The sequence below is a fragment of the Ursus maritimus genome, unplaced genomic scaffold (genome assembly GCF_017311325.1).
Source record: "Ursus maritimus isolate PB19 unplaced genomic scaffold, ASM1731132v1 scaffold_24, whole genome shotgun sequence".
NCBI classification, from domain to species: domain Eukaryota; kingdom Metazoa; phylum Chordata; class Mammalia; order Carnivora; family Ursidae; genus Ursus; species Ursus maritimus.
In genome coordinates this window covers 41,937,877-41,960,943 of record NW_024424897.1, presented here as the reverse complement: position 1 = coordinate 41,960,943, position 23,067 = coordinate 41,937,877, and the positions used below count along the sequence as shown (strand labels likewise).

Genomic DNA, 23,067 nt, shown 5'->3' with positions numbered 1-23,067 from the left:
TCAAGTATTTCATTTTGTGGGTACTATAAATAGTAATTTTAGCATAAAACAAATTCCACTTGTTCACTGATGACATGTGGAAATACAATGGGTTTTTGTATATTGCTCTTGTATCCTGCAACTTTGCTACCTCACCTATTAGTCCTGGGAGTCCTTTTATAAACTGGGAATTTCCAAAGTAAACTATCATGTTGTATATATAACAAGGTAAATATGTGGATAAATCTTAAAACTATTTTTTCTCTTAGATTCTTTAAAATACAAATGACTGTTTATAGCAAAAATTATGACACTGAATTCTTGATTTAGAATGTATGCAGATGTGGGGCACTGGCTGGCTTAAGTTAGTTGGTGGAGCCCACAACTCTTGATCTCAGGGCTGTGAGTTCAAGCCCTACACTAGGAGTAGAGATTACTTAAAAATAAAAAAAATTTTTTTTAATAAATCTAATGTATGCAGATATAATACATAAGACAAGAATAGCATAAATGATATAGAGAGGAGTACATGATTTCTACATTTTTCTTGAAGTGATTAATATTAACAAATGAACTGAAAAGAGGATGGGATATTCCTCTCATAGAGATTAAGATGATAATAGTCAGAAACTTTTTTTTCAAGTGTTTATATATATACATAACAAAATACTTGAGCTGTAAGTAATTAAAGAGCACAATACTACATGTCATCTATTCTCACTGCTTGAGAGTAAAGGTAAAGTCAAAATTGGCTATAGGTCTAAAGACAAACTGGATACTGTAGAGAGCAAAAAAGAGAAGGAAAAAGAAAATATATACAATTAATCATTCTGTTTCAAACCAGGAAACTGTGAAGATCCATTCAGGAGCTATTTTAATGAACGAATAAGAATGATCTGAAATCACCATCAATTAATTATATGTAAATGGTCTTTCTAGATCTTTTCATATATTTACATTTTCTCTCTCTTTTTTAAGATTTATTTATTTAGAGAGAGAGAAGGGGAGAGAGAGCAAGCGCGCGGAGGGGAGGGGCAGAGGGAGAGGGAGAGAGAGAATCTGAAGCAGACTCTCCACTGAATGCGGAGCCCAGTGCATAGCTCAATCTCACAACACTGAGACCATGACCTGAGCTGAAATCAAGAGTTGGATGCCCAACTGACTGAGCCACCCAGTCTCCCTATACCTTTTATTAACACTTAACAATTTGCTGTAACCATTGAAAATATAAAACTTGCCAAACCCCTTAAAGAATACATATTAGTAAATCTTACAGTAGAAAAAAGAGGTAAATATTACATCTCATTTTTTCAAACGAAGAAAAATAACTTAAGAAAATGAATTTGCCAGATCATAGTTTGTCATATTTGTTAGCAAGCTACCTGGCCTCCAAGCCTGTGCTCTGTAACCCATCTACTGACATGTTGGTTCTACTTAAGGTACTGGAAACTAAAAGAGAAATTTTTATCTCCTGGCAATCTAGAGACAGTTCTTTTTTTTTTTTTTTTTAATTTATTTATTTGACAGAGAGAGAGAGGCAGCGAGAGAGGGAACACAAGCAGGGGGAGTGGGAGAGGGAGAAGCAGGCCTCCCGTTGAGCAGGGAGCCCGATGCAGGGCTCGATCCCAGAACGCTGGGATCATGACCTGAGCTGAAGGCAGACGCTTAACAACTGAGCCACCCAGGCGCCCCTAGACACAGTAGTTCTTTTGGACATCTGAGTCTTTGGTCTGCTTTCAAATACTTACAATACCAGCCCTTGCTTGATTAGCTTGCCTGATGAGACAGACAGCATAGCTGGCTCAACTGGAGTATTTTTAAACTTAAGGTCATCCTTACTGTCAATTAATGAAAATTCAGAAAGGTTATAAAACTACTTTTAGTCAACTAAAAAAATTCGATGAGAGGGTCCTTCCTTTGTATACCCTATAGGCAGACACCACACATTAAGCCCTGTCATGGGGTAGGGGTGAGAGGAAACAAAAACCAAAGCATTCATTCATGCATGCACCACCACACAAACACACACACACACACACACACACACACACACACACACACGTTTATTTAATACCACAAAAAACAAAGGTTAGTGACCTAGAAATGGAATTATGGCAAAAATATTCAATTTTGGGCTACATTCAAACATTCATTGCTCATCTACCTGGTGCATGTCTCCAAGACATCAAAACAATTAGCAGAAAACACCTGCTTTGAGCAGTTCCCCTTGATTCCTTGATGCTTTCATGCAATGGTTCCTGATGAGCGGTCCTAACCTGAACCTAGGTTTCCTGACTTCCTAAAATAGCATTTATCTTGTTTCTCTCACTCATTTTGTTATGAAAATATGTCAAACATACAGTAAAGTTGGTATAGCTCAGTAAACCTTTGTTATGCCTTCCACTAGGTCAGAAGTCAGCAAACTTTTTCTATAAAGGGCAAGATACTAAAAATTTTATGCTTTGTGGGCCAAATACATACTATCTTTCTTTTCCATTGTATTTTCTTCTTTTTTCTCTAAATGTAAAAACCATTTTTTAAAAGTTTTATTTTATTTTTTAAAAGATTTTATTTATTTATTTGACACAGAGAGAGAGACAGCCAGCAGAGAGGGAACACAAGCAGGGGGAGTGGGAGAGGAAGAAGCAGGCTCCCAGTGGAGCACGGAGCCCGACGTGGGGCTCAATCCCAGGACCCTGGGATCATGACCTGAGCCAAAGGCAGACGCTTAACGACTGAGCCACCCAGGTGCCCCATAAAGATTTTATTTTTAAGTAATCTCTACACCCAACATGGGGCTCAAGAGTCGCATGCTTTACCTGACTGAACCAACCAGGTGCCCTTATAAAAACCATTCTTAATTTGGAAGTAAAGCAAAAATAGTTCACAGGCTGGATTTGGCCCAAAGGCCATAATTTCCCAGGCCCTACTATAGATAAATCTTTGGTTAACATTTTGCCACATTTGCACTGAAACTTTCTAAGATACATGTTATCATCACATTGTCATTACTTATTATTAAAGAGGATTTGAGAATACACATTCTCACCCTTGATTCCAAAGTACTTCATTATTTCTCCTGATAAGAAAAACATTCTCTTGAATAACCACAGAACCCTATCAAATTTAGGAAATTTAGCACTGATATACTATTATTTAGAGCATATATAGTCCATCTTCAAATTCCACCAATTATCTTAATAGTGTCCTTTACAGGAATTTTTTCCAATCTAGGATCACACATTGTGTTTAACTGAGTCTCTTGTAAGCCAACTCCTGATATCTAGCTTAGACCAATTTGCTTTTGTTGCTCCTGTGAGATCCTTACTTCGGACACTATGAAATTTCTCTCCCAGCCAAGGATCTCTGAAATATTCCCGCCTGGGTAGGACAACTCCAGAAACTACTATATAAGGAAGTCTACACACTAGGGAATCACCCCCTACATACACAATAATTCTCTTCCATGGGCTAAGGCACTACAGTGTGCACCCTCTTATCAGAAAACAAGTTCTCTTATTGTATCAGTTCAAACTTTAATTCAAAAATGTGTATTCATGGGGTGCCTGGCTGGTTCAGTTGATAGAGCATGCGACTCTTGATCTCAGGGTGAGAAGAATGTTTTTCTTATCAGGAGAAATAATGAAGAAGTACTTTGGAATCAAGGGTGAGAATGTGTATTCTCAATGTGTATTCTCACACTGGGCACAGAGCTTATTTAATAAAAAAAGAAAAAAATGTGTATTCACCTCTCTACCCTCACCGCCAATATCTAGTTTAAACTCTCAGTATCTCTTTCTTCTTTTTAAAGAAAAGATTTATTTATTTATTTACTTTAGAGAGAGAGCGTGCATGCACGGAGAAGCAAAGGGAGAGGGAGGAAGAAACAGACACCCCGCTGACAGCAGAGTCCCACGCGGGGATCCATCCCACAATCCATGAGATCACAACGTGGGCAGAATCGAGAATCAGACACTAAACCAACTGAGCTACCCAGGCACCCCAAGCCCTCAGTATGTCTTCCCTAAATTATTAGAAAAGCTTCAAAATCAGCATCCCTTCTCTGATCTTTGACAACACCAATCTTCCCTCCACATTGCTGCAAGAATAAACTTCTATATCACAAACAGAAATACAATATTTCTCTTACACTTCAGTGGTTCCCTAAAGACTTCAGAATCAAATCTACATTTCTTACTATAGTGTAGGGGGCTGTCTTCAAGAGCCCTTGCTTACCTTTTCTTTTTACCTTTCTCTGATACATCCTCAGTCCCCACTACAACCTTAATTCAAAACCTACCTGCTTCAGTCACTTCAATAAAGACCACTGACAAGTTATGGATTTGGGGTAATATAATTTTATAGGTTTAAAATTTTTAAATCACTGATATTTTGCTAATATGTGATTTAACTCAGTACCTTAATGCAACGAAAAGGATCATAACATTAGTCTCTCCACCAGACAGATCATGTGGGCAGGTCTTAAGAAGAGAAAAAAATCTACAGAAATTCTGTACTTTTCATTATTAACAATGAAATACCAATTGCTCCAAAAACACATATTTACATAATAATATATGAAAAGTCCATGCAAGGGGCACCTGGGTGGCTCAGTCAGTTAAGCACCTGCCTTGGACATGGGTCATGATCTCGGGCTCCTGGGATTGAGGCCCATGTGGGGCTCTCTGCTCAGTGGGGAGCCTGCTACTCTCTTTCCTTCTCCCTCTGCCACTCCCCGTTTGTGCTCTCTCACTCTCTCACTCTATCTCTCAAATAAATAAAGTCTACAAAAAAAGGAAAGTCCATGCAAATCCACATAATATCAAACATTAACCTAGGAAAATCTCACTACTAATACTTGCCCAAAACAACCATAAAAGCAGGCAATATATAAAAACAGGGCATGACTGCATGAAACTACTGAAGAGCAACAAATGCAGGAAGGCTTTAGAGACCAGAATGCTTGAGAGAAGAAGAACAATATACAAGGTGAGTTGTAAATTTACTCCAGCTTCATCCCTGAGGTTATGGTAAAGAAAAATAGAATCCACGAAGAAAGCTAGGGTAAGGAGACAGAGGCCAGAGACAGGAGCTTCCAAAATGTCTGAGACTTAAAATGTATCATCTCAAAAAAGGGAGCCGAAAAAGCAGCAGCTCAAAAATTGGCAGGGGCTCCTGGGTGGCTCAACTGGTTGAGCATCCATCCACTCTTGGTTTCGGCTCAGGTCATGATCTCTCAGTCATGAGATCGAGCTCTGCGTCAGGCTCCCCACTGAGTACGGAGTCTGCTTCAGATTCTTTCTCCCTCTCCCTCTGCCCCTCCGTGATCTCACAGACGCTCGCTCCCCCCCCCCGCCCCTCTCTCAAATAAAATCTTTTCTTAAAAAAATGTAAATTAGGGGCACCTGGGTGGCTCAGCTGGTTAAGCATCCAACTCTTGATTTCAGCAGCTCAGGTCATGATCTCAGGGTCATGAGATCGAGCCCTGTGATGGTTTTATTTATTTAAAAATAAATAAAATGTTAAAAAAGAATCAAATGGGGGGCGCCTGGGTGGCACAGCGGTTGAGCGTCTGCCTTCGGCTCAGGGCGTGATCCCGGCATTATGGGATCGAGCCCCACATCAGGCTTCTCCGCTAGGAGCCTGCTTCTTCCTCTCCCACTCCCCCTGCTTGTGTTCCCTCTCTCGCTGGCTGTCTCTATCTCTGTCAAACAAATAAATAAAATCTTTAAAAAAAAAAAAAAAAAGAATCAAATGGATATTTTAGAAAAACTGCACAAAGAATAGGAAAAAGACAAAGTTGCACAAAGTACAGGAGAAAGACAGAATTGAAATAGTGTACGGTTTTCACACTGTTTGAGAAGTGGTATAAGTGCTAACTTAACTATAGTAAGTCAAGAATATGTAATTTCTGGGGCTCATGGGTGGCTCAGTCAGTTAAGCGTCTGCCTTCGGCTTAGGTCATGATCTCAGGGTCCTAGGATTGAGCCCTACATGGGGCTCCCTGCTCAGTGGGGACCCTGCTTCTCCCTCTCCCACTCCCCCTGCATGTGCATACACTCACTCTCTCTCCCAAATAAATAAATAAAATCTTTAAAAAAGAAAAGAATATATAATTTCTGGGGTGACGATTAAAAGAATAAAAGAATGGATAACCAAAAGGTTGATAAAGGGGAAAATGTATGCATGCGTGTGTATAAATATATGTATTTTTTTACGGTGGGAAAATGTATCTTATTCATGTCTTTTCTTTTTAAGTAGGATCCACACCTAATGTGGGGCTCAAACTCACAACTCCGAGATCAAGAGTTGATGCTCTACTGACTAAACCACCCAGGTGCCCCCATCATGCCTTTTATTTGCTGTAATGACGCTTTGATGTCTGGGGTCTTGCTAACAGGAAGGGACTGCCACTTCCAGACTTAGCTAATTCCTAGAGAGAGCAAACAAGCATATCTTTCATATACAAATCACCAATCAGAGCCCTTACTTCCAACAACCTCACAGTCTAGGGCCTCTATTCTCTGACTGAATCACCACAGGGCCAGATACTAGACCACTATGGATGACTGTATCCTAGAGCCTGCTGAAAGCGCTTGAACTGAGTAATCCTAGGGGCACCTGGCTGGCTCAGCTGGTAAAGCATTTGACTCTTGATCTCGGGGTTGTGAACTGAGCCCCACACTGGGTGCAGAGATTATTTAAAAATAAAGTCTTTAAAACAAAACAAAACAAAGCAAGGGGTGCCTGGGTGGCTCAGTCAGTTAAGCATCTGCCTTTGGCTCAGGTCATGATCGCAGGGTCCTAGGATTGAGCCTTATATCGGGCTCCCTGCTCAGTGGGGAGTCTGCTTCTCCCTCTCTCTCGGCCCCCTCCCCCTGCTGGCATGTGCTCTCTCTCTCTCTCAAATAAATAAATAAATAAATAATCTTTAAAAAACCAAAACCTTAGATAATCCTAAACTTGCCTACCCTGCCTCACTTATTTCTTCCTACAGAAACCACACTAAATGCTCTTACCCATGTTTTTCCCTTGCTTCCTCTGCTTCCTCACTGATACCAATGCTTCCCCAGATGGCCCCCTCTGGCGTGGCATGCCCCCTTCTCTTGGATCTGTTGAGTATAACATACCATCTTTCCGGCGGCTGTTGCTACCTGATCTGTTGGCATCCCCACACATGAATGAAACCTAAATTTATAATAATAACAGTAATAAACTCTTGATTAATTCAAAAGATGGCAAGAACAGGGGTGCCTGGATGGCTAAGTCAGTAGAGCATGTGACTTGATCTCAGAGTGGTGAGTTCAAGCCCCACACTGGGCAGAGAGCTCACTTAAAAAAAAAAAAGATGGCAGGAACAAAGAATAACAAAAGAACAGACAGAATAAACAGAAATCAAATAGAAAAAATAAGACTTATGCCCACCTATAATTAGTAATTACATAAAATATAAATGGGCAAAATAACAATTAAAACAAAGATGAAATAGAGAAAAAGCCCCTTTGTTCTTGGCAGCAATTTTCCCCAAAGCACAAGAAACAAAGGCAAAAATAAGTAAATGGGACTAAATTAAATTAAAAAGCTACACACAGCAAAACAATCAACAAAATGAAAAAGCAATCAATGGAATGGAAGAAAACATGATTACAGCTAATAATACTGTATTATATACTTGAAAGTTGCTATAAGAGAGTAGATCTTAAATGTTCTCTACAAAAAAGAAATGATAATTATGTGACAGGAAGGAGGTGTTAGCTAATGATATTATAGTGGTTATCATTCTGCAATATAGAAATGTATCAAATCAACACACTGTACACTTAAACTTACACAACATTATATATCAATCACATCACAATAAAGGTGGAAAAAATTCTGGGGGGAAAAAGACAACAAAGATGAGAAACACTTAATATTTTTCAAAATTTTTTTAGGAGGGGCAAAGAAAGAGGGGGAGAGAATCTTAATCAGGCTCCACGCCCAGGGCAGAGCCCCAAGCAGGGCTTGATCTCACAACCCTGAGATCATGACCTGAGTCAAAATCAAGAGTTCGGACACTTAGCTGACTGAGCCACCCAGGCACCCCAAGAAACACTTTAAATATAAGGATCCAGAAATAGTAAATGAAAAAAGATGGAAAAAGAAATACCAAGCAAGCATTTGCCAAAGAAAGATGTCTGATTAACATCAAAATAGATTTTAAAGCAAGAAATATTATGAAAGATAAAGACTGAAATTTTGTAATGACAATGGGACAATTCAACAAGAAGATACAATAATCCGAAATTTATATATTCCTCATAACACAGCTTAGAAATGCATAAAGTTAAACAAGAGAGAGCTATAAGGAAAAACAGATAAATACACAATCAGAAGAGATTTTAAAATACATCTCTGAGTTGCTGATAGAACATGCACACCAAAAACAAATGAAATCAGAAAGGACGCAAAAGATCTGAAGAATATAATCAATGTATGTTATCTACTTGACATGCAAAAATCATTACACCCAACAAACTGCAGAATATATGTAATTTTCCAGTTCTGGCAGAAAATATTCACAAAACACATAATATTGATAAGTACCCAGGATATTTAAAGAACTCATACAACTCAAAAAGAAAAACAACCCAATTTTTTAAAAATGTGCAAAACATTTCAACAAACACTTCCCAAAGATATGTGAATGACCATTAAGTCTATGAAAAAATACTCAATATCACCAATCATCAGGGAAATGTACATTAAAACCCTACTGAAATACTATTACACATCTACCAGAATGATTCAAATTAAAATGACTGTCAACACCTAATGTTGGAGAGAATATAAAGCAAACAGAATTCTCATATACTGTTGATGGGAGTGTAAAATTTTTACTTCTTAATGAAGAAGTCTGGCAATTGGTCATAAAACTCAACATGTACCTGCCCTATGATCCAACAATTCCATCCATACTTAAGGGAAATGAAAAATTTAGTCCACAAAAAGATTTATAAATCAAAAGACTTTTAAGTCAAAAAAGGTTATAAGAGACAAAGAAAGACATTATATACTAATAAAGGTTCAATACAGCAAGAAGATATAACAATTATAAACATTTACAATACCTAATAACAGGTCATTAAAATATATGAAGTAAAAACTGACAGAATTGAAAAGAGATATTAACAGTTCTGCAATAATAGTTGGAAACTTTAATACCCCACTCATAATAATGGAGAGAACAACCAGACAGAAGCAAGGAAACAGAGAACTTAACACAATAAACCAACTAGATTTAATATACATATACAGAACACTCTACTCAACAATACAATACACATTCTTCTCAAGGGTACACAGGACACTTTCTTAACATATGTCAGGTCACAAATCAAGTCTCGATAAATTTAAAAAGACAGATATCAAGCGAAGAATCTTCTCTGATTTCAATGCAATAAAGTTAGAAATTAGTAACAAAAAAGGAAAACTAAGGGCGCCTGGGCGGCTCAGTCGGTTAAGTACCCGACTACTGATTTCAGCTCCAGTCATGATCTCAGGGTTATAAAGTCGAGCTCCACATCTCCCCTCCCTCTGCCTCTCCCTCCCCACCCTCAAACAAACAACAACAAAAAACACAAAAAACAGAAAACTAGAAAATTCACAAAGTTGGGGAAATTAAACAACATACTTCTGAAACAATGGATCAAAGAAGAAATCACAAGGGAAATTAGAAATACCTAGAGTTGAATGAAAACAAAAATACAACATATCAAAACTTATGGGCCAAGTAAAAAAAATGCTCAGGAGGAAATCTGTAGCTATGAACACTTACATTTAAAAAAAAAAAAAAAAGTTCTCAAATTAGCAACCTAACTGTAATTTACAACTTAAGGAACTAGAAAAAGAACAAACTAAACCCAAATTTAGCAGAAGGAAGGAAATAATAAAGACTAAAGCAGAGATAAGCAAAACAGAGAACAGAAAAATATAGGGAAAATCAATGAAATCAAAAGTTGGTTCTTCAAAAAGATCAACAAAATTGACAAATCTTTAAGCTAGATGGCCTGAGGAAAAAAGATTACTAAAATGAGAAATTAACAAGGGGACATTACTACTGATTCTACAGAAATAAAAAGGATTTTAAGAGAGTATTATGAACAACTATATGACGACAAATTAAGATAAAAAGTGCAAATTCTGAAAAATACAAAACCTACCAAGACTAAGCGATAAAGAAACAGAAAATCTGAATACTACTACATATTATAAGTAGACGGAATCAGTAATCAAAAATTTTCCAATAAAGCAAAGTCCTGGACTCAATGGGCTCTTAAAATTCAACAATAAGAAAACACACAACCCAATTTAAAAATGGGCCTAACACCCTGACACCTTACCAAAGAAAATATACAGATGGGAAATAAGCATATGTAAAGATGGTTCATAACATGTATTACAGGGAAATAGAAATTAAAACAATGAGATACTACTAGACACAATTAGCATGGCCAAAATCTGGAACACTGACAGTACCCTTTGGTACTGATGAGGATATGGAGCAACAAGAACTCTCATTCACTGCTGGTGGGAATGCAAAATGGTACAGTTCCTTTGTAAGATAGTTTGGTGGTTTCTTATCAAATTAAACATACTTCACCATACAATCCAGCAATGGCACTCCTTGGTATTTACTCAAAGGAGGTGAACACATATCCACACAAAAACCTGCACACAGAGGTATTTTTCAAGGTAGTGAAAATACTCTGTTTGATGATGGGTACTTATCATACATTTGACTATACCCACAGAATGTACAATATCAAGAGTGAACCCTAATGTAAACTACGGTTATTATGTTTTGTCAATGTAAGTTCATCAGTTGTATTCTGGTGCAGGATACTGATAATAGAGGAGGCTATGCATGTGTGAGGGAAAGGACTATATGAAATCTCTGTACCTTCCTTTCAATTTTGCTGTGATCCTAACTAAAACTGCTCTAGAAAAATAAAGTCTTTTTAAAAAATGTTTTTAAATATCTCTACTTGAGGTGTCTAGGTGGCTCAGTCGGTTAAGCACCTGCCTTTGGCTCAGGTCATGCTCTCAGGGTCCTGGGATCCAGCCCTGTGTTGGGCTCCTGCTCAGGTGGAAGTCCACTTCTCCCTCTCCTGCTCCTACCCCCAGTTCGTGCTCTCTCTCGTGAGCTCTCTCTCTCTAAAAAATAAATAAAATCTTCTAAAAAAATAAATAAAATAAATATCTCTACTTAATTTAAAATCTTCACCTCAATTTCCTTAAGATAAAACTGTTCAGGTTTATGAAGTACTGCAACTTCACTTCTCAACAGAAAATATATGTATATAAATATATTTTTAAAATTTTTATTTATTTACTTAAGTAATCTCCACACCCAACGTGGGGCTTGAACTCAGGACCCCCAGATCAAGAGCTGCATGCTCTTCTGACTGAACCAGCCACATACTCCTTTTTTTTTTTTTTTTTTTAAGATTTTATTTATTCATTCGACAGAGATAGAGACAGCCAGCGAGAGAGGGAACACAAGCAGGGGGAGTGAGAGAGGAAGAAGCAGGCTCATAGAGGAGGAGCCTGATGTGGGGCTCGATCCCACAACGCCAGGATCACGCCCTGAGCCGAAGGCAGACGCTTAACCGCTGTGCCACCCAGGCGCCCCCAGCCACATACTCCTATATATAAATCTTTTACTTGCTTATGGCAGTGTATTTTTAAACAACGAAAAAAACAACTACTTTCTCCCATCAGTAAGTTTTATGCCAAAAGATGTCTTCTTTAATGTGTACGAGAAACTACCAAATAGATACACACCATAAAATATTTTCCCCAGGGGTGCCTGGGTGGCTCAGTCGGTTAAGCAACCGACTTGATTTTGGCTTAGGTCACTATCTCAGGGTTGTGAGATCAAGCCCTGCATCGGGCTCCATGCCGAGCGTGGAGCTCACTCCCCTTCTCCCTCTGCTTCTTCCCACTTGTGCTCTGCTCTCTCTTGAAAAAAAAAACAAAACAAACCCCCAAAAAACCAAAACAAAACAGGCTCTTTAAATTAATATCACTCTAGTTCTATTCTGTTTCTTCTCTTTGCCTCCTGGGGCACTAATGTCATATGGCTTTAATTATTGCGTTGTAGTATTTTTAAAATTTTTTTTATTAAATAAATACTACACTCAACATGGGGCTCAAACTCACAACCCTGAGATCAAGAGTTGCAAGCTCCACTGACTGAGCCAGCTGGGCGCCTCTACTGTGTCACAGTCTTTTAATAATTGATAATCCAGGGCTCCCTTCAACAGTCTATTTAATATTCTTCATTATTTTCTAGGCTATTCACATTGCTTTATTCTCCTTTTCTTCTTTTTCCCTCCAAACTAACAAACATATCCATTAAGAGGAAATACAATGATGTTCATTAGAGTATTATTATTATTATTTTTAAAGATTTTATTTATTTATTCGACAGAGATAGAGACAGCCAGCGAGAGAGGGAACACAAGCAGGGGGAGTGGGAGAGGAAGAAGCAGGCTCATAGCGGAGGAGCCTGATGTGGGGCTCGATCCCATAATGCTGGGATCACACCCTGAGCCGAAGGCAGACGCTTAACCGCTGTGCCACCCAGGCACCCCCTAGAGTATTATTTTTAACAGTAAAAACAGGAAGCAGGACTGAAAAACCTAAATAATCATGTGGAATGATTAAGCAAATTATGATATACTGAATGGACATATAAAATCTGATACATTATTATCATGTACACTTATTAATATGAAAAATAAGCAGCAATGCAAAATTTCTAAAAACAAATGATACCATTTTCATTTTAAAAATTAAATGGCAAAGAGAAACAAAAGATAAAATGAACTTATGGGACTTCATCAAGATTAAAAGTTTCTGCACAGCCAAGGAAACAGTTAGAAAAACTAAGAGGCAGCCCACGGAATGGGAGAATATATTTGCAAATGACACTACAGATAAAGGACTGGTATCCAAGATCTACAAAGAACTTCTCAAACTCAATACATGAGAAACAAATAAACAAATCAAAAAATGGGCAGAAGATATGAACAGACACTTTTCCAATGAAGACATACAAATGGCTAACAGACACATGAAAAAATGTTCAAAATCATTAGCCATCAGGGAAATTCAAATCAAAACCACACTGAGATACCACCTTACGCCAGTTAGAATGGCAAAAATAGACAAGGCAAAAAACAACAATTGTTGGAGAGGATGTGGAGAAAGGGGATCCCTCCTACATTGTTGGTGGGAATGCAAGTTGGTACAGCCACTCTGGAAAACAGTGTGGAGGTCCCTTAAAAAGTTAAAAATTGAGCTACCCTATGATCCAGCCATTGCACTACTGGGTATTTACCCCAAAGATACAGACGTAGTGAAGAGAAGGGCCATATGCACCCCAATGTTCATAGCAGCAATGTCCACAATAGCTAAATCGTGGAAGGAGCCGAGATGCCCTTCAACAGATGACTGGATTAAGAAGTTGTGGTCCATATACACAATGGAATATTACTCAGCTATCAGAAAGAAGAAACAAAACAAACTGAGGGCCAGGGAGGGGGGTGGGGGAATGGGATAGACCGGTGATGGGTAGTAAGGAGGGCACGTATTGCATGGTGCACTGGGTGTTATACGCAACTAATGAATCATCGAGCCTTACATCGGAAACTGGGGATGTACTGTATGGTGACTAACATAATATAATAAAAAATCATTAAAAAAAAATTAAATGGCAAATGAACATATATAAACACTACATGTTACAGATATATATAGGATAAATAATTATCTCATTTTGCCCTGGACTATGGGGTTTCTAGGACATGGGACTTTCACCACTAAAACTGGAAGTCTTGGTTAAATTGAGATAACAGTCATCCTAGACATATGTACATAACTGAAAGGCTGAAAAGATGTAAATGAAATATTATCAGTGGCTATCTGAAGGGAAAATAATTATAAGAAATGGTTTCTGTATGCTTTTCATTTTTCAGTTAAAGGTGATATAATACATCTTTATATGAAACAAGCAAAGTTTACTAAGGGTCTTTTACCCTTAGTAAAATCTCAAACTATATTCTAGCTAAAATTCAACAGAAAACAGACTTAGCTATACCAATAAAAAAGTAACGAGAGAAAAGCCAAATAACTAAAACCAGGAATGAGCGGGAACATTACAACCAACCTACAGAAATAAAAAGGGTTATATGAGAATACTATTTACAATTATACATCAATAAATTAGATAACCGAGATGAAACAAATTCCTAGAACCCACAAATAAAGTAACTTAAGAAAATGAAAAATAGCAACAGACATTTAACAAGTAAACACTGAAAAAGTAATCAGAAACAAAGTCTATAACCAGATACCTTCCCTGTGAATTCTACCAGTTAAAGAATTAACAATTCTTCCCCAACTCTTTCAAAAAAAAGAAAAGAGAAACTTCCTAACTCAATGAGGCCAGTATTAGCCTGATACCAACACCAGACCAAGAACATCACAAGAAAATTACAGTGTCTCTCATGAATACAGATGTAAAAATCCTCAAAGTACTATCAAACCATATTAAATCATAAACCATGACAAAGTGGAATTTATCCCAGAAATGCAAGAGTGGTTCAATTTAACAAAATCAATAATGTAATATACTACATTAACAGAACAAAAGAGAAAAACCATATGATCATCTTAATTGATATCAAAAAGGTATATAACAGAGTGTAACAACCTTTCATGAAAAAAACACTCAAAAAATTAGAACTAGAAGGAACTTCCTCAATATGATAACGGGCACTTAAGAAAACCCCACAGCTAGTATCATCTTCAATAATGAAAACTGAAAAAAGCTTTCCCCCTAAAATCAGAAACAAGGGTGCTCACTTTTATCACCACCATCAAAGTTCCAATTAGAGCAAACAGATAAGAAAAACAATAAAAAGCATCCATATTGGAGAGGAAGAAGTAAAACAACCTTTACTTGTAAGTGACATGATCTTATATATGGAATTCCAAAGTATCCACATGAAAGATACTAGAGCTAATAAGTTTACCAAAATTTAGGGTAAAAATCGATGCACATAAATCAACTGTTTCTATATACCAGTAATGAGTAATCTGAAGAGGGAATTAAGAAAGTAATTCCATTGACAATAGCATCTAAAAGAGTCACATGCTGATGACTACACTAAAGCAATGAATTATAACACCTGTACACTGAAAACTATAAAACATTGCTGAACAAAACTGAAGACCTAAATATTTAGAAGGACATTTAGAAGGTAGTAAGACTTAATAATGGTAAGACACCAATACTACCAAACATGATCTACAGATTTAAACAATTACTAACAAATTCCAACAGCAGAAATGGAAAAGCCAATCCTCAAATTCATATGGAATTGCAAGGGGCCCCAAATAGCCAAAACTATCTTGAAAAAGAATAAAGTTATCCCTGATCTCAAACTTACTACAAAGCTACAGTCATCAGAACAGTATGATACTAGCATAAAGATGGCTATGTAGACAAATGGAAAAGAACTGAGAGTTCAGAAGTAAACTATACAATATGACCAACTGATTCCATAAAGATGCCAAGACAATTCAACAGAGAAAGAACAGTCTCTTTAATAGAGGGCACTGGAATAACTGGATTTCCACATACAAAAGAATGAGGATAGACCTTTATCTCACAACATATACAAAAATTAACTCAAAATGAATCAATGACCTGTAAGTAAGAGCTAAGACCATAAAACTCTTAGAAGAAAACATAAGGGTGAATCTTCATGACCTTGGATTTTGTACTGAATTCTTAGGGCACCAAAAGCATAAGTAACAATGACAAAAAACAGACCAACTGGACTTAATCCAAATTTAAAACTTCTGTACATCAGAGGACATTATCAAGAAAGTGAAAAAGATGAACTACAGAATGGGAGAAAATATCTGCAAATCCTGTATCTGATAAGGACTTAAGATTCAGAATACATAAAGAACCCTTACAACTCAGCAAGGAGACAAACAACCCAATTTTTAAAATGGGCAAAGGATCTGAATAGACATTTCTCCCAAGAAGATATACAAATGGCCAATAAGCACATGAAAAGATGCTCAACATTATTAGTCAATAGGGAAATACAAATCAAAACATCAACATACTACTTCACACCATGTAGGACAGCTATAATCAAAACAACAAAAAATAACAGGCATTTGCGAGGATGTGGGGTAACTGGACCTCTGGTAAACTGCTGGTGGGAATGGAAATAGTGTAGCCATTACAGTGCAGTTTGGTAGTTTCTCAAATTACCATGTGATCTAGTATGTTCACTCCTAGGTACACACCCAAATTTGAAAACAGTGACTCAAGCAGATATCTGTACACCAATGTTCATTATAGCATTTATTCACAATAACCAAAAGGCGGACATGATCTAGTGTCCATCAACAAATGAATGGATAAACAAACCGTGGTATATTCATACAATGGGATATTCAGCTATAAAAAGGAATGAAGTACTGATACATGCTACAACATGGCTGACCTGTAAAGTGTTATGCTACACATTATGCTAAGTGTTATAAGCTATACACAAAAGTACAAATATTGTATGATTCCACTCATATGAAATATCTAGAGTAGGCAAATTCATAGAAAAAAGTAGATTAGAGGTTAAGTAGAGGGAGAAGGAGGAGTTGTTGCTAATACAGAGCTTCTGTTTGGGGTGATGAAAAAGTTTTGGAAAAAATGGTAATGGTTGTACAACATTGTGAGCGTAATTAACACCACAAATTGTACACTTAAAAATGGTTAAAATGGCAAATTTGATGATTCTTTTAGCACAACACACACACATATACACACAAGAAAAAAGACTTTGGTACATAGCCTTCTGTCAAATAGTAATTCTAGATTTCCACAACACTAACATTGACTGTGTATGAGACTACAGAAGTCAGTGTTCTGCAATACTTAATTCTACAGTAATTCAAGACTTCTCAACCCACTGTGCTAAAATGCTAAACCATATGTAAGTTAAAGCAAAATAAAATTCGTTCCCATTTTTTCAACAATCCAAAAAGCTCAATAAATAAAACTATCTACTTTCATATTATACACATATATCTATGCAAGTGATTATAAAATGGACTATTGCTTATGTTTCTTTATATTATTGTTTCTTACCCTGCTGGGACTAAATACTAAGTAAATGCTGGTCACTGACATTAAGCCTTTAACACTTACAAAATACACTGCTCCAAAGCTTCCATGGCCAATTTCTCTGAGATCTGTGAAGAGCTTCTCTGGATCTTCTTTGAAGAAGAGCTCTGCAATTTCAGGGTCCTTCAGGCTGCCCGCTCGGTTAGTTGATGGCATCCTGCTGGGCAATCAGTTCTCTGATTCTAATTTTATACTGCTATCCCAATCCTTGGTTCATCTGTATGAATGAAGCCACGCTGGCATAAACTATTGTAGAGAAATAAGAAAAGAAAAAAGTCAGGAAAAGCAAAAGCTGCTAAGAATAATTCGTATAAGATCATTTTCTGACAGCATATACAAAATTATCTCAGGCCTAGATTTTCACTGAGAAGGAAATGTGGTCTACTAGCTCAACTTAGCTCATCATCACAATCACCTGTGGTCCTTTAAGAAAACCCAGATTCTTAATATCCATAGTATATAACTATATATTATATATACACTTTGAAAAATTAAACAAACCTTATGTCTTAGAAGCCTTTCTGTATCTGTACTTAAAGATTTGTCTAATCCAGATGCAGTGCACCCATCAGAAGAGATAACACATAAGCTATGAAAAACGTGCACAACAACTTAAGATGGACCAATACTATGTCTCTAACACCAGGAAGATTCCCAACTATTAATGATATTCAAATATAAGAAAATACACAAAAGATTTAATTCAGTAAGCTGTTTCTTTTCCTTTCAAATACCATTTGCTAGTATTTAATCAACTCTAATACAGACATTCCAAAGAAAACTACAATGGGAGAAAGTAATAAATTTCACACAGATAACCGTTTCCCCATAAACCTGATTCACATTAAAATATGGCCTTTATCAAATCTGCATCATTAGACAAGTAGATAGTACAGTTAAGCAGTAAATTTCCTGATGTTCTGTTATCAGTTCCTTTATATCTAATTACTCAATTTTAAAAATAGCTGTCATAATTGAGAGGCTTCAGAACCTGGGTTCTGGAATGACAATGCCTCGACATGAATCCTGGCAACACTATTTACAAACTGTGAGCTTGGGTAGCTTCATTTGCCTAATCTGTACACTGAATAGAACCTATTCCACAGAATGGGATAGCATCCTCCAGAAAATCAGAGAAATAAGAAATAATGAGGGTACTGACCATTTACTTTATCAAATACCAAAAAGTAACTATGGCATCTTTCAGAATACTAAAAATAGGACAAGCAAATCAATAATCTAAAAGACAGTCCAGAAACAAACCCGTGTACGTCTATCTTGGAATTTAGCATACAACTAAAGGAGAAGAAATAAATGTTGAGAAAACTGAGAACCCATTCAGAAAAAAATATATAAAAATTGTAATCCTATCATATATCTTATGTAAATATTACCACTAAGTGGATTAAGAGACATCCTGAATAAATGAGGAAAAAATGAATTTGAGACCTGTTCCTCAAACTGAATACCAGAACTTACATGTGGGTCAGAAAAACAATCATAAAAAATGAAACTGGGGTGTCTGGCTGGCTCAGTAAGAAGAACATGTGATTCCTGATCTTGGGGTCATGAGTTTGAGCCCCATGCTGAGTGGGGCTTATTATTCATTAAAATAAATAAATAAAATTAATAAAAATGAAACTATACATAAGTACTAGAAGTAAGTTCCTCTGTAATCAAGGATTGAGGAAACTTTCCTATGATCCAAATCCAAAACAACAATGACGAAGACTGATATATATTTAACAGTCTAAAGAAGAAAACCTGGGACAAGGGGCCATGGAAAAAAACACTCCAAACAAAAAGATAAAAGATAAACTTGGAAAAAGAGTTTGAAATTAATTTTTACAAAGGGTTCATATCCCTAATATGTAAAAAGTAAAAAAAAACAAAAAATCTGATATCGTTAATACCTGAAAAGTTTCTGAAAACAGCAAAGAAAATATACAGCAGATACATGTAGTTCACAGGGAAAAAAATTAACTTTGATTAAATTAACAACTTTAAAAAATTAAATTGCTTAGGGGTGCCTAGGTGGCTCAGTCAGGTAGGCATCTGCCTTCCCCTGGGGTCATGATCTCAGGGTCCCGGGATCAAGCCCCACATCAGGCTCCCTGCTCGGCAGGGAGTCTGCTTCTCCCTCTGCCTCCCCCCCTTGGCTTGTGTGTGCTCTCTCTCTCTCAAATAAATAAAATCTTTAAAAAAATAAATTGCTAAAATCTAACCAACCATCAAATACATGAAAATATGTTCAAAATCACACCAATTAAGAGAAATACAAATTAAAACTATACTAAGATTTCATTTTGTACCTATCAGAAAGACAAAAATTAACCACATGCTGATGGTGGGATGAAGGGAAATATGTATGCACTCATCCATTAATAGTGGTAATGAAAAAACAGTACAAACCCTATGGAGAAAAATCTAGCAAAAACATACAGGCACTTATCATTTCACATAAAAATACCACTTTAAGGAATTAATACCAAAGATACTTATAGAAAACATAAGAAAACATAAATGCACAAGGTCAGGAACTGGAAATCAATACATGGACTGTAAAATGATACAACCATTTTGGAAAACTGTTTAACGGATGCTTATCAAGAAAAATAAACATGTACTGTATGAAGGAGCAATTCCTGAACTAGTTGTCATTTATTCAAAGAAAAGAAAACACAGGCACACAAAAACTCACACATAGTAGCTTTATTCATAATAGTCCAAAACTGCAAATAATACAAATGTCTATCAACAAATAAATGTATAATAGAACTGTGGTATATTCACACAATGAAATACTATTCACAGCAATAAAAACAAATAAACTACTGATACATGAAGGAACACAAATGAATATCAAAAGCATTATGCCACTCAGTAAAAGAAGACAGAAACAAGAGTATGTACTTAATGATTCCCCTGATAAATTCTCAAACAGGCAAAACTGGTCTGAAGTAATAGATCCATGGTTACTTGGGATGGGTATGAAGGACAAAAGGGCCAAAGGAGCTTCTGGAGATGAGAGAATGTTCTATATCTTGAGGTAGTGAATTACGTAAATATATACACCTGTATCATGTATTATATTATGCAACTGGGTTCTAAAACTACACCTGAACACTTAAAATGGATACATTTCACTATATGTAAATTATACTTCAATGAAATTAACTTTAAAAAGTTAAATGGCTTAAATCTAAGTGCCAGATACACAGACATAAAATCTAAGTACTAGGGGCGCCGGGGTGGGTCAGTCGGGTTAAGCGTCTGCCTTCAGCTGAGGTCATGATCCCAGGATCCTGGGATAGAGCCCTCCATCAGGCTCCTTGCTCAGCAGGGAGCCTACTTCTCCCTCTCCCGGGGGCTCCCCCTGCTTGTGCGCGCATGTGTGTGTGCACGTGCGTGCGCTCTCTTTCTCTCTCTCTCACTGCCAAATAAATAAAATCTTTTTTTTTAAATCTAAGTACCATATATATATGCTCTCTTGCATGCACACTCTCTATATAGTACAAATTTATGAACAAGGTATAGAAGGATATGTATTGAAATGTTAATACTTTCTGTGATAAAGTAGAGCCATGAAAAGCATTATTTGTTAGCCTACGCATCTGTATTACCTGAATTTTTACAGCGACTGCTTTTATAATTTTAAGAAATTTACTTTACATTGTACTTTAAATTTGAGAAAAATAAAATAGAACATTTTAGAACTAGAAGAATACATACTCTGACTAGGGAGAACATCGAAAGGCTATCCACATTTTTTTTTTAATTCACAAAAGATTTATGCATTTTACAATTTTGTATGTCAAAAAAATTGAGTCAAACAGAAAAACTGAAACTTACAGAGCTAACACAATCAAGGATCAACATTCCTTAAATATATAAACATCATTCAAATCACTCAGAAAGTAGTTAATTCACCAACATATAAATAACTGTTCAAAAGATGTATGTCAGCATTCCATAAACATGTAATATAAATTACTGGGGAGAGAAGTTAAAACTTGATGGGTATGGCCATGAGTTTTGGATTCTATTTTCCTCCTTTAACTCCTGGTGGCTTTGACCTAAAAGTGCCCTGAATTACAGCAAGGAAACCCATGAAGAAATCCCCTCTTTCCGTCCAAAGGACCAGGAAAAGGAGATCTTGTGATCTAAAAGACTGGGCAGAGGGGAGCCATTATTTTCTCTTTTCTCTCCCCAGCCACAGAACTGCACTGCCCCAGGAACAGAAAAAAACTGTGAGAAAACCTCTCTTTGGAGAGAAAAATTGCAAAATACGGCCCTCTGTTGGTCCAAAAAGTATGAGGGGAATTCCCATTATTTTTTTAAACTCCTCTCTTCTTTCCCCATTTCACTTATGGGGACTCCCAGTTATGGAGAACTGTAAATGCTCAGAGAAAAACCTGTCTTTCTGATAAGAACCAGGGAAAAGTCCAGTGGAAATTGAAGAGTAAATGGAGGAAAATCATGGAGAAGAGAGAGCTGGAAAAGAGATCCCTAATTCTTTTATTTTGGTATAAGCCAAAACAAATACTGATTTGCACTTGTGTAAAGCAGACTCAAAGAAGTGTAGCAAAGGCTACATTAAAGACAACTAATCTATAATATAAACCACTGCCAGGTCTCATTCTATCACTGAGAGGCACAGCACAGGGCAAATCCAAAGACCACAGCAAAGGTTTTAGAAATAGAACTGATACTGGAACCACCACTCACAGAAAGTGAGACAGAACTTCCCATTTAAACCAGTTGGTGTCTACTGAAACAAAGAAAAATCAACATTCTCCAGAGCATATTAAAAGGACTCAAAAATGACAACATAATATTCACAATGTCCAAGATAAAATCCAAAGTTACTCTACATGCAAAACAGAACAAAACCACACACACACACACACACACACACACACACACACACACAAACTGGTAAATGTGACGAATTATCAAGGGAAGAGAGGACCAACAGATGCCTGTTTTGAGATGATTCATGTTGGAATTATCACACAAAGACTTTAAAGCAGTTATTATAACCATAACAAATGAGGTAATGGTTAACACTCTGGAAACAAATGAAAAGATATAAGTTCTTAGTAGAGAAATAAAAAAGAAATTTTTTAAAAATCACATGAAGAATTTAGAACTGAAAAATACAGTATCATAAATGAGGAGCACCTGGCTGACAAGTCTGTAGAGCATGCAACTCTTGATCTTGGGGTCGTGAGTTCAAACCCCACGTTGGGCACATTACTTATTAAAAAAAAAAAAAAATACAAAAAAACTCCCAAAACTCATTGCAGGGGCTCAACTGCACAACAGAGAAGACATGACAGAGGAAAGAGTCCGTAAACTTTAAGACACAGCAACAGAAATTAATGAAACTAAAGAACAGAGAGGAAAAAAAGATTGAAAAAACTGAACAGAGCCTTAGTGACTTGTTGAACAATATCAAATTGGCTACGTTTCAAACCACTGGTGTTATTAAGGAGAGGAAAAATAAATTGGTAGAGAAAAAAAATTTTCTTAGTAATGTCTGAATATTTCACAGATTTGACAAAAGACATAAATTTAGAGATTCAAGAAACTCAACAAACCCCAAACAGGACAAATTCAAAGAAAATCAGGCTAGACACATCTAATCAAAATGTTAGAAAAAGATAAACTAAAATTTAAATGACAAGAGACTTTGCTAAAAAACAGAGTCCACAGAAAGTGGAATAATATCTTTAAGGTGATAAAAGGAAAGAACTACCAACCCAGAACATAATTCTTTATCTAGCAGAAGTCTTCTACAGGAATGAAGGAGGGAGAGGCTCTTATATGAT

The 23,067-nt window shown here is 36.6% G+C and overlaps 1 protein-coding gene across 2 annotated transcripts in view; it reads right to left on the bottom strand.

The window, feature by feature from the left end:
• Positions 1–23,067, bottom strand: part of TAOK1 (TAO kinase 1) — a 151,166-nt gene that overhangs the window by 76,854 nt on the left and 51,245 nt on the right. For both annotated transcript variants that reach the window (XM_040641074.1, XM_040641073.1), the window contains one exon: positions 17,258–17,479. In XM_040641074.1, coding sequence (XP_040497008.1) covers positions 17,258–17,389 — 132 coding nt within the window. In that variant the 5' untranslated portion in view covers positions 17,390–17,479. The remainder of the gene's footprint in view (positions 1–17,257; positions 17,480–23,067) is intronic.